This window comes from Opisthorchis viverrini (genome assembly GCF_000715545.1).
Source record: "Opisthorchis viverrini unplaced genomic scaffold opera_v5_162, whole genome shotgun sequence".
NCBI classification, from domain to species: domain Eukaryota; kingdom Metazoa; phylum Platyhelminthes; class Trematoda; order Opisthorchiida; family Opisthorchiidae; genus Opisthorchis; species Opisthorchis viverrini.
In genome coordinates, this window is record NW_008751818.1 from 674,956 (window position 1) to 688,441 (window position 13,486).

At 44.7% G+C, this 13,486-nt stretch overlaps 1 protein-coding gene across 1 annotated transcript in view; it reads left to right on the forward strand.

The window, feature by feature from the left end:
* The window catches only part of T265_07205 (hypothetical protein), a gene marked incomplete at both ends in the record, with an annotated part of 15,601 nt that extends 2,800 nt beyond the window's left edge, over positions 1 to 12,801 (forward strand). The window contains 4 exons of the mRNA XM_009172661.1: positions 5,455 to 5,621; positions 9,978 to 10,127; positions 11,480 to 11,758; positions 12,282 to 12,801. Of these exons, the coding sequence (XP_009170925.1) occupies positions 5,455 to 5,621; positions 9,978 to 10,127; positions 11,480 to 11,758; positions 12,282 to 12,449 (764 nt within the window). The remainder of the gene's footprint in view (positions 1 to 5,454; positions 5,622 to 9,977; positions 10,128 to 11,479; positions 11,759 to 12,281) is intronic.
* Positions 12,802 to 13,486: the final 685 nt, after the last annotated feature.

Consider the following 13,486-nt stretch of genomic DNA (forward strand, 5'->3'; position numbering starts at 1 on the left):
AATCGTCGTTGGCTCAGGTCAGCGACTGAACAATAATCCCATTAAAGTTGTCCAGGTATCTTCTTCTGAACAGTTCTCATATACAGATTCTGAAGGTATTCTGAAATGTTATGATACCGGAGTTAGCACGTGACTCGCGAATGACCATTGTAAGCGCGAGAGAGATCAGGAGAATAGAATCGCGTGGAATTCTACAAGTGCGCGTTTTTGTATTTCAGCGTATTCAAACAAAAAACAGTTATGCAATAGACAAAATACATAATGTTACGGTCGTAGCAAAAGAAAGATACAAAATACTACAGACACATGTTAGGCTAAAATGACCCATGGGTGCTGTTCCTCCTGTAAAACGCAGTCGGAACCCGATTATCTGGTCCAGACTGAGGGGAATGCACTTATAACAGAATACCCATTATTATCTATCGCTAACCGACTTACTCAGTGAAACTAATTAGAAGGACTGAACTTCGAGGTCGTCCGCGAAATGCCTTCAGAGCTTGACCAATCAACTCCTAACAATTAACCTGTCTCTCAGCCGAGCCTCGGTTGCTTTTCCCGATCGGTCATGGCCACAGACGGATCTGGTGATAAGATCATAGTGTGTGACAATGGAACTGGGGTAGGAGTGTCAGAATATAAATACAAGAAAATTTCGGTTTTCAGTTCGTTAAATGTGGTTATGCCGGGTCAAACTTCCCTGAACATATATTCCCTTCGATGACTGGCCGCCCTATGCTTCGGGCTACTTCGAATATCGGGAATGTTGAAATGCGGGATATCATGATTGGGGATGAGGCGAGTGAACGTCGTTAGCTTCTGGAAATTTCATACCCCATGGAGAATTGGATTGTCCGTAACTGGGATGATATGATACTCCTCTACGACTACATTTTTGGCCCAAAGAAGATGAATGTCGATCCCAAACATTCGAAGATCCTACTGACGGAACCGCCGCTGAACCCTCTAAAGAACAGGGAGAAGATGGTTGAAGTTATGTTCGAAAAATACGGGTTTAACGCTGTCTACATAGCCATCCAAGCGACTCTCACGTTATATGCGCAAGGTGAGCAATCAACTTTGTCTCTAACATTCATGATTACTGAGATTCTTGACCGGTTGAGTCGCAGACTCTAACTGCACTTGATTCGGCTTCACAACTTCACCCTGTTTGCGCCTAATTAACGCTTAGCGTATGAAGATACTGCGATGAGAACAGATGGTACAATGGGCCATAATACACTGTTATCTATCGTGAATCATCTCATCCAACCAAATTAGTGCCTGGGGGCAAAGCCCAAACGAGCATTCCACCCGCTCTTCAAGACCGGTTGACATCGGTGTCTGCAATGTTAGACCATTTGTTCAGCACACCAAGTAGCATTCTCTGCCCCATCCTGCTACAAATCCTTCCATTTTTACCCGGAATTCCTCGATTCACACAGATTGGGCTGCTGTCATTGCCGACGTACAGATGTTAGGATTTGATGTCTCACCCGTGGTGCTTCCAACCGTGGCGAAAGCTGTAGCTTTAATGCTCCAGTGAATGTCTGACACATTGAAACATGCTCTGAATGTGGTCGGATTTTGGTTTAGGACAGGTTCATCAGAGGTCATCCAATGGCACTCAGCCTAAGTCCTTATCGGACGCTCTATATGAACGTGATTTTTTAAATGAGAAATTCTGTTATCTAATCGTATCTGTTGTCTGATGGTACTAACCCGAAGCGTGAATTTTTTGAGGACGAACTTCCGCCCCTTTCCGTCATTCCTCCAAGTTACCTACTCTTAACTCATTTCGAGTTTCAGTTTCGGGTGGTTACAAGCGAAACATGATTAGCATCTGCACACCTGATATGTCAACCTTGTTTGGTTCTGTTGACAACGCCAGTTTTTACGGTAGCTAATTAGTGGGGAATGTGCTTCTTGGATGTCGCCCTTCAGTTCAGTTGTGTGGTTCAGTCAATCTTCCGTTGTGTGGTTCAGTTAATCTTCCGTTGCTACTTCTATGACGCAAGCTATTCGATGTTTCAAAGTTTATCATGAAGGCTTCGTACTGAGCCAGTACTTATGGTCCCAAAGATGCGTCATCGCAGGCGATAGATGATGCTTTCAGCTTCTGTTGCGTAAGTTTATCTTTGTAGTTACTCTTTGTGATGACCTTTGGTGAGGCACCAAACTAAGTTTTCCTGATTTGGAAACTTACGCGTTTCGGTAAAAAATCCTGGCCCCCCGGGCAACATATTCAACATTCCAAACTAGCTGTTATTCCACTGCCAAGCTGCTATCTCAGCAGTCTTAATCATGTGAATCTTCACTGACTTGGGAGCGTACTAATGCAAGTTACTTTTTACGTCACATTTTCCTTCGACGGATGTTCATCACGGTTATCGTAATCATTTTTCACCACCAGTAACACAACTTTCCTGCTTGTTATTACGTCCGCCATAATACGGAATCATCGTCACCATGAATAGCATGACATCACTGTTCAACACGGATACTTCGCTGCCGTACAACAATGATTTATCCGAAGGCCTTATGGTAAAGAAAAAGGGTGGGTGAGGGAGCGGACCTAGTGCTGGCCAATGTCAATTATTCTGAGGTGCCTACACCTTCAGCCACATTCAGACAATCCAGTTAGGAGCTGACAACGCGAACGCCATTGACATCGATTGACAGTCGTCTTGCAGCATCTTCAACCAGGCGCATTTGGGGTCACGCGGTCCCCACCCTGAAAGGCGAGTAACATCAACTGCACCCAAACATTTCGTAATCTCTTCCATACACTGCCAGCTCAAAGGCTGGCTACCTCTAGTTATGTCCTTCTGAGTCGGGCATGGGGAGCAGCACTGTCTTCAACAAATGATTCGGCATACGCAATGCATGATTTAACCAACGCAGCTTCAGGTGCTGGACACGCTCTTCAGTGAAAGTGCCCGTTGCACAACCGAAAACTCGCTTTCTAATAATCCCATCATGGATTCGCCGGCGCCAACCCACGCGAGCTATGGCGACGACACAGCGTTTATCGAACACCTGAAGACGTCTCAGTTCCACTGTTGGGACAAGCCAAGTTTCGCAGCCATACAACAAAACAGTCCGTACCGTAGCCTGATACACATTCCTTGAGATTCAGGGATATAGCGCATTGACGCCAAAAGTGTTTCAAATTAACAAACACAACCTGGGCCTTGCACATTCATGCATCGACCTCATCAGTCACACTACAACCAGAGCTAATACAACTTCCAAGATGCGTAAAACGCTCCACAACTTGAGCGTCTCTCCCTGGATGGTACTTGGCTCGTTTCTTGACCGTATGTCACGGTCTCATCGGAGATTTAGTGTTTGGATGAGGTTTGCCGGGTTCTACTTCAAACAGACTTGGCAGCGCATTGGATATTTGTTTCCGGTGGCCGTTACTCTCTGACATTGGACCAGCCAGCAGGCGTTTGAGGAGCAGGTTTTGATAGGTGTGTGCTAAGATGACCACCGAATAGGTCAGTGCTAATCTTACCTACCTGGGCGTTCATGCCAGCAGCAACCACAGCGATGTCTGAGCTTTTAGCCTGTTGTAAAAGAGCATCCAGGTCATCATAGAAACTGTCTTTGGCAGATTCAAAACTAGTCACTTGTAGCGTAAGCAGACGCAACAGGTTGCGATGGACCTCGCCTTTTCAAGACTATCTCATACATGCTGCCAAATAAACCACGCAGAAGCGACCATCAACGGGTATCCAGTCAGTTAAAGGGACTTCTACTCAGTGGCTCGACACCACTCACCCAAGCATATCCAGCTGCGGCAACCAGATGTGTGCAGCGACAAGCTGGAAGAGGGCGACAGAACACTCAGTTCAATCAGTGGAAATGGAATACAGCGTACTAGCAAGATGCCACTAGTTGTCCTCCTTGCTTCAGTTTGCGTATACTAAGGGCAGTTGGGTTTGAAAATAGTCTTCGAAGTGTTTAGGTTTGTTGCTGAGGCCGGGTGTACAGAAGCTGAAGTTGGGTGTAATGCACAGCTAGCAAAGCAGTCAATCCCAGTAGTGGGACGTGCGAAGAAAAAAATCGCTCAGCTGTGGCACCCTTCCGGTGCCTAGCTGCCATGCTACCCGAAGGAAGCAGAAGGACTGGGATACTGCCAGATTGCCCAAGCCTAGACAAGGGAGGTCGAGGGGCAGAGGTCGGGTTCGAACCACGGACCTTCCGGTCGGTAAATTCGCACTCTAACCACTTGAGCCATCTCGCCCCCCATGTGCGCAGAGTGTTCAAATAGAGGTGGGGTATGGTAGAAGGGGGAACACGTGAAAGTGTAAGATGGGCCGCGTCAGCAGTAGCATGTGTTCGCTTATCTGCCCTGCTGTATGTGCCAATTATGGCGACCTGGCTGTGACGGTCGTTGTGGGCACGATAGTACTGTTAGTTATAAGAACCATGTTTGTACATGGGCTGGGATACTCTGAGGGCATATAGATCTATACGAGAGGACGGTTAGGGCTCTCAACCAGTGCCTTTGGCTTAAAAGCCTAGCGGGTAATCTAAGCACATTACCATTTTTATAGGTCACACATGTTCTAACTCCCAACCTGGGGAACCAGAAGACTATTTGGATAGACTTCCAGCCATTCATCATCCTGGTAGGAGAGGCTTTCTGTCGAGATGACACGGTCAGTACAGCCCAACGGGTCGCGGAGGTACACAAACCGTCACACAACGGTAAGGTCCAGTCTCTTCGTGGCGGATGTTGTACTGCAAATTGGAACCCTCTTTAGAGAATTTACATTCTCTTGTACCGGCGTTTGTATTTTCATTATTAATGACTATTTCAGTTCAGTGGTGCCTTCTGTTGTGTTTATGACTTTCATTCACGCCGACCGGCAATGGTGGAAGAAACCCTGCAATTATAGCGAGAGTGATAATCATTCAGCTGACAATGATGATGATGAACACCCTTCCGGTGCCTAGCTGTCATGCCACCCGAAGGAAGCACGAGGACTGGGATACTGGCAGGTTGCCCAAATCTAGAGAAGGGAAGTCGAGAGGCAGAGGTCGGGTTCGAGCCACGGACCTTCCGGCCAGTAAATTCGTGCTCTAACCACTTGAGCAATCTCGCTCCGTGGTGTGACGGTGATAGGTTAGCCTACTTCCACATGCTGTCTAATCTTTCTGAAAGGTCATGTTTACCTCTTTCTGAAGACAACGTCGTACTTCATATAACATTTTCCTCAAGAGGATTCCGGTGGGGATCTGACACATTATTTAGTTTTAAGTTGTTTCGTGCCCTCAGTTTTCCTTTGGCTCATAAATAGTTCACCTTTAGTAACCGAATTTCACTTTGAGGGTTATCATGAATAGCCTGATCATCATTGCCCTTTGCTATGTGAAACCCACTGGTTTCGTTTTTCGACACGTGCTACGCTCAGTTCTTTTCCAACGTCAAAAAGCCTCTACCAGTTTTCTTTCCCATCCGTTTTCTATACATAGGACTGATGACTGGTGTGGTTGTCGATTCTGGAGACGGAGTAACGCATGTTTGTCCTGTTTACGATGGTTTCTCCATGCCACGCCTGACCAAAAGATTGGATGTCGCTGGACGGGATATCACCCGGTATCTGATTAAGGTCAGAATTTTTCAGTGGTTAATCTGCTTTCGAAATATCCTTATATCTGATTGTTTTAAACATGAATGAAGTTACTAGTATGGATAGTTGACCTTCCCCTTACTGTAGACGTTGAGCGAAGACCATAGACGATAAATTTTGGCTCCAGCAAGGTCCCGTTTTGCGCCTATTTGTAAATCCCCAAACAACTTTGCGAGAATAAACACCAGTCACGCTTCTTAACTAAACTTATCAATATTTTATAGTCTTTTTTGCTTTCTTATGACAATTGTTTATTTAGAGAGCTGATTCGATTTTTCTGTTTTGGGATGCCTAACCGTATCGTCACCGAGGCATCTTCATCTTTTTGAGAGAACTTCTCTTTCGGTTTTGTCTCCACTCAACCAAAGTTATATCATTCTGCTGTGGCATGCTTCGGTGTCCAGTTACGATACTTGAGGTAGTTGGGTGATTAAAGTTCACCTCTGACTGTTCGGTCACTTCCATCTGGGACAACTTGTTGGTACCTCCTCTAGGTTGCATGTTGTTTAAATACAGACTAACTTGCGAAAAAAATTGGAACCGCAGGAAGTGAAAGGAGTAACCTCGATGCTTTGTGATAACCGATATTCCCCATAGACAGTAGGCTTTGGAGACGTTGCGTGCACTTGCTACCCTTCAACGGAGGTCTAGCAAACTGACGCCTGTTTATGGTTTCAGCAATACTTCCACACGCCATTTAATGGTAAACTGTAATCAGGTTTTCAGTCGTCTCCCGAGACAGCAGTACTGTTTTGGAAATGACTGTACAAATTTGTAAAGCACGTTCCAGGCTTTCGGAGATGTAAAAAATCGTTCAGCCGTAACATTCTTCCGGTGCCTAGATGCCATGACACTCAAAGGAAAGAAAAGGGCTAAAATACTTCGAGGTTGCCCAAGCCTAAACTAGAGAAGTCGAGATGCGTACGTCGGGTTTGAACTACGGATCTTTCGGTCAATGAATTCGCGCTCTAACCACTGAACCATCGGAGATATTGTACATGACATCGTCAAATTAAGATACTTATTGGAAGTTCTTTAACCAGCGAGAGGAACAGGACAACTTGCCAATATCTTAGCCCTCGTGCTTCCTTTGGGCAGTATGCCTGCCAGGCACCGAAAGGATGTTGTAGCTGAACGATTATTTATTATTATTATTATTATTATTATTATTATTATTATTAGAGGTCTGACAATCACAGTCCTAGTTTTACAGGTTTGGGGTTAGCACAAGTGCGGTAATCCGTTCTCCAATATCCAGATTGCTGTGGTAGTCTTGCGCAACATGTGCCTTGTGATAATCATTTTTGAGTCAAAGGATTTGGTTGAAGACCCTAATCGTCGTCCTGTCTAGGATTGGGCACCCTGATGGCATCCCAGCTCAGGTACAGATAAAGTGCCCAGAAATGTGGATTCATGCCACATCGGCTGTCACGTGGTGACCCCAGCCGGGTCCCCCTTATTCGTCGCATATGTGGGGCGGACAAGCGAAAGCATATGATCGTCGACACCCATCTGTATTCATTATTCTTTATTACGTCCCATTTCACCTCATTTGGTAATCATTCTTCCGTAGAGCCCAGCTGTAGGTACGCCAACTTGACACTCAGGTGAGGGACCAATTGCACACCACTTCATTAATCACACCCCGTTTTGCCGTCTCAATTGCAGCCTTCAATGTTCGGAACCTTAAATAATCTGGTCAAGGAACCGCTTTTGCGTACTCTATCTATAGACATTTGCGGCACTTTTGAAACTTGAATACAAGATCCAAACTCAGTAATTGAGCTTTCGCAACCCGCAACTGCGAAGTTAAGGTGATTCTTCAGCTACATTTGCTGGTTGTCCCGGTGTTGGTATAGCTTTCGGGCTTGATTGCTCGCTTGATTGGATGTCCACAGTGGCCTTTGTCCACTTCTGTAGGGACTCGAACCGGTCGAAATACTAACCAACCCTTCTTCCAAGTTCGTGCTTGTGCACCAAACAACTGCGTTTTTGACTCTCTTAGCGTCACTTTCTACCGAAAAATATCAATTTCTCACCTACCGTGACCAGCTCAGGTATGGTATTCTAGGGAATGTCGTACCATTTCCCAGCGTGTCGTCTATATGGAAGTGAAACAGCAAAGTGCTCTCCGCAAACTTATGAACACCGCCTATCTTGATGTTTTCAGTTTTGTGGTTTCAGCCAGTAAGACTAACTTAAACCAACCCTATTCAACGGAACTTTCGAGAGTCTCAGAAACAGGTTTCAGTAAGCTGGTTTTCATGGATGATAATAGACTTCTAGAGTAACGTTGTTTGTGATAGTAGACTCAAACAATAGAACTTCAGTCTCCACTTTTCCTCACAGATCCTATTCAATCCAGCTTCAATTATTCCCTAGTGAGTGTAAGCGGTCGCCTGTGCTAGGTGGGATTAGTTAAACTGACTGAAAACGATTCACAATAGCCTAAACTCTACGAGAATGACCGTTACTCACCGAAACGTAGCAGTATAACACTCTTAGAATGTGAATGTCTGAGTCGTGAATAGGTAAAAAAAACACGTTTTGTAACCAGGATGTTAGTGTCAATGGCGACCATCAGGATGAGGCGTAGGTAATCGCTGGCAGACTGTCAATCGGAATGACAGACAACGACAGACAATGCAAACAACGACCTGGCGAACGATTCGACGAAAGTTGTTTTCAATGAAACCCAGATGTTAAAAGGAATTGCGAAGCTATAACGAAGGTGGGAATTAGTCGATCGATTTGTGGGTCCCAACCACTAGTGACCGTCGGTGGTTTGCCGGCAGTATCAGTCTTAACTAGCTCAGCACTGAAAATATGAATGTGTGGATAACATCGTTGCTGAATGTCATAGTATTGAACTAGTTATCATGTGACTGTTTCGTTCCCACGTACGATTTCGATGTGCACATGCATTATAAAGGCCTGGCGCGGGACTTTCCAGTCTGTACTTTGCTAGTCATTTTACTCAGCTCTTACTAAGGAGGAAAACAAACGAAATACACTCATTTGCCAACAAATTAGGTTTTGCGAGAGACTCACAAGAAAAACAAAGTTGTGTCGGGCAGGCCTTGCTGGTTTGCACCCATGTGTACTTTCTAGCCTACGTGGACAAAATCATTTTCACAGCCGTAATCATAAGGTTAGATGATTTTACGCAATGCTGAGGTTGTTTCAGCGGGATTAGAATTCGCGGAGCAGCTGACAGACAACCTTCAACGGTTGTGAGTCACTCACTGGAGGAACTCTTAACAATGGTTAGTGATTTTGATGAATATTGATGACAATACAGTTGTTGTTTGAAAATGCATCTGCATTATCTACACCTACCTCTAACATTAAGCAAACACGCTTATTAACCTCTTTGATGTAAGATTCCCTACTGAAGCTTCGCGCACCAGCCGGTGGATGAACGTTTTCCAGAAATCATCCTGTACTTTGTAGACCAGAAATTCAGCGGAGGATTTTGTTTCGGATGTCTCTTCACCGTGGTCGCATAGTCAATCTAACTGTTGGTCTTTACCTACCTCATGGACCGTCTTTTATATAGATAGTCCCAACGGTTCAATGTTCCTTTATGATATACGATGAACAAGGGGGGATTAAAAACCTTCACTCCTCGATTTGTGTTCTATGGAATCTTCGGATTCTCCTATGTGCTTCACATAGTTAAAATTAAATGAAGTCAAATTGGCCAGTCGTGGCACAGTTCCGGTAAAGGGCCCCTGCATCCCTAAGGAAAGACAGAGAATGAATCGTAATGCTTACCGAAGCAGGGGTGGGTTCGAACCTCGGCCTCTAGGTCAGCAGCTTGCGCTCCAAACAATCCGGGGTCAAATTTGATTTTGCTGTCCATTGCCCATTTATCAAGTGTAAGACTGCGTTAGCCGCCGAGATCCACTCTGTCTACGTGAGTTCATCTACTTTCTTTCTTGGGTAAGATCGCTTGTTCACATGTCCACACGACAGTAATTAATTTTCGAGCTGAAATTACAACCCACCGTATGAATTGTGTCAGTGAGTTGCTGTACTGCTTCGTTTCGTTTCTGTGATACCGGTCGATTGCCTTCTCCGTAAACTACCTTGTGTCCAATTTTGTTGCAGTCAGATTTTCCCATTTTAGGTGGCTCCCTGCTTATGTTTCGTTCTCTAGCTTAATTTTCCCAGCATTGGCTGGACTAAGTACAACCGAGTATTTGTTTGATTATATTTGGGTCTTTTCATACAGTCAGTTGTGTAACAATGCTGAGTTTCCTTTCTCTCACCCATCCCAGATTCATAATTAACCAGATTGTTGCGCACTGTCTTATATCTTTCTGTATCCAGCTTCTACTGCTTCGTGGCTACGCTTTCAATCAAACCGCGGACTTCGAGACAATACGCCAAATGAAAGAGAAGTTGTGTTACGTGGCGTACGATTTGGAGCAGGAGCAAAGCTTGGCTCTGGAAACTACTGTTTTGGTGAAGAAATACACGGTCAGCTGCTATTAATCAGATGTCTTTGAAATGTTTGCATCGACAACTGATGACGTTTGAGCATAAGTGCTCCGGTTTTCTAGTGTATCTGCGCAGTGTTCCAGCTGCTGGAATATGCCAGACCAGATCTGGTGCTGTGTTTAGTGACCAAGCACCTAGAACCATTGCCAAATATTTACTTAATTTCATAACTTATTCAGGGTCATGTGATAAACCCACACCTAATAAGTATCATGCATCTTTCAGGCCGTACCACTACTTATGATAAGTTTGTGAGAATTTTGCTCCCTTTTCTTCCGTCTTGCGAAGCTGCCGGATAAATAGATTTCTATGGTATGACTTTTCAACACCAAGGTACTTTTACCCATCTCTGGTGCGAGTTTCAATCTTTCGCACGTGAAAGTCCCACATTTGTCTCCGTCACCGAAGATTGCCGATATGTATCTCAGTACCGGTTAATTTTCTCCGATTATTTTGTCACAATCTATTTGTTGCATAGTCCACCACAGGAAGAGCATGATGTATGGTGTATTTATCCTCTTTGGGTTGGTTTGTCTTAAAGGATGTGTATCTCTCTAGGGAGGTTCTCTGTTGGGGCCGGTGTTTTGTGTATTTGTGAAGTTGTATTAGTGAGGTACATAACATACTTGGCTTGATTGAGATTCATGTTTTATTTATCATCCAGCGACCGGTTTCACCCTTCTTGGGGCCCATTAGTTAGCGCAGTCCACATGTTTCCGTGTTATAATTGGACGCAAATTGCTTCTTAAGTGGAGTGTATAGAGTTGAATGATACAGGAGTGCATTTTACCTAGAAAGTGCATAGTCACAGCATGTGTGCGTACTCAGCAGCGTGTTCGTGCACAGCAGTGTTGGTGTGTTCCTTGGTTATCTACGAATCACTATATATATAGATTACGCTCAGTTGTGACACCCTTCCGGTGCCTAGCTGCCATGCTACCCGAAGGAAGCACGAGGGCTGGGATACTGCCAGGTTGCCCAAGCCCAGACAAGGAAAGTCCAGAGGCAGAGGCCGGGTTCGAACCACGGACCTTCCGGTCAGTAAATTTGCGCACTAACCACCTGAGCCATCTCGCCTCATCCATCCTCTCATCTCTGTTCTGGAACCAGGTTTGCTGTCATTCACTGGTTAGCGTTAGAGTCATCCCACTATGTGTGCAACTGATCAGATTGTTCTGAAATACACTTGTTTGCAACGTCGAAGTGACAAACATTTTCACGTTTCTGAAATCCTGACAAGGTCAAACCCGCTTGTTTTCTCTTCCCTTACCAAATCATTGGTATCTCCAATCTTATTCGATTGTGATTTTCTCTCTAACTTTTTATTTCAGCTCCCTGATGGTAGGGTCATAAAAGTTGGTGGCGAACTATTCAGTGCTCCAGAGGCGTTGTTTCAACCTCATTTGATCAATCACGAAGGCGTTGGTATTGCCGAACTCTTGTTCAATACCATTCAGTCAGCAGATATCGATACCAGACCAGCTTTCTATAAACATATCGTGCTCAGTGGGGGCAGTACAATGTATCCTGGTTTGCCAAGTCGACTTCAGCGTGAAATCAAACAACTGTATCTACAGAATGTACTTAAGGGTGATACTGAGAGACTCTCTGTGAGTACCCGCTTCTTGAATGCGGCTTTTGTTGACCCGTTAGCATTATCGTATAGTATTAGAATCCGGAGCGTTCCTAGAGGCGATTACCGAGACATACCTTAGTGATTTTTTTAGTTAACGGCAACTGATGATTTTCATAAGACTAGTCCGCTTTTCAGATGCCCAATACCATCGTTGCCGATAATCGGTTATCGGAGACTCATTTACCGTTCTCAGTGCGTTTCTGAGTCTGACGAACCGTCGCGTGTTCAATCCATGTAGTCACGACTAACGGGAACTACCCTTGGATGTTCGAAACATTCTCCTTAATTTAACCCTATTGTTACCTTCAGAAACCGAAACTCTAATCGCAGTGATAATCTAGTTAAATATTTGCCCTGATGGCGATTGGTAGTTTGTCTTTATAGATTTACACATCTTCACGGGAGCCGGGTGGAGAACTTTTTACTGCATCCGCCATCTACACTTTGTTTAAGCTTCTCGAAACTTCCCGTAAACCCAGTTGTTGCGTATTTTGTAGAAATTCAAAATCCGTATCGAGGCCCCACCGCAACGTAAGCACATGGTGTTTCTGGGCGGCGCTGTACTTGCGAACATCATGAAAGATCACTCAAACAGTTCGTGGTTGACCAAGAAGGAATACGAAGAGAAGGGTCTGAAGATTCTGGAGAGATTAAATCAGCGTTGAAGTTTGCGATTCCTCTGCGTTCTACCGACCCACCCGTTGATTTGCTAATTATTGCAGTTCGGATTTATCCGTCAACCACTACTGACTTGTGAGCTGCGTATCCACAAAAGTATGACGGAGTTATAAATTTCTACTCTATATTTCTAACGCTTGTTCGTTTGCACGCCTCAGCTTCAATGTCTTTCTATAAACTTTGTATGACCAACTACAACGTACTGCACGATCCCAAGATAGCCATGACATCAGCACATTATGATGTACTACCTTTGTGCTTTTGTCGTTGATCTTTACCCGGATGATGCTCAGTACTTTTTTGTACTTCACAAGACACTTAACTTCTACACAACCAAATGGTGCTGTTCCTTTTTATCTGATCGCAATGAGATGGTTAGTGTCCATAAGATAAATAGCGTGGATGTGGGTCTCGAATGCACCGTATTTCTTTGCGGGTAAGTAATACCGCAGACCCTTACAGTAGGTAGTCCCCGGCTCCTAAAATGGATGCTGCATATGTACGGTGGGCATCACATAGGCATTCATCTTTTTATGCCAGTTTCACCAGTCGAATGGCGGCTGATGACTCTACCATTGCGGCTGCGCCATCCGGACAAACCGTAAATTCCTCTGAGTTGCACGCATTTGTTGAAAAATGTCACATGTTAGCCCTACTGGACAACGCATTATAGCTCGATTTCTATTGGAAGTTGCAATTTTCTAGTGGTCAACGTTATTTGGGTTCTTACTGAAGTCTGACTAGACAGCGCAAGAACCCCTCGTTTACAACGATCCAAACGATGGAAGTTGCAGGTCTCATGTTACTGTAATAATGTACCCCGGGTACAAATGTACAAAGACAGTTCATGTAACAAAATCCCCTAAAATTTTCGTCTGCGTACTAAACATTTTGATACATCCCGAAGGCATTTCCTCACAGTTGGACATTGTTGCACTTGAGCGACGAGATCAAAAGCTCGGCCAGCTAATTGGAAGCTAATTGTCTACGACTCCGTGTCGCATACGAAGAACGTTTTAAGCTT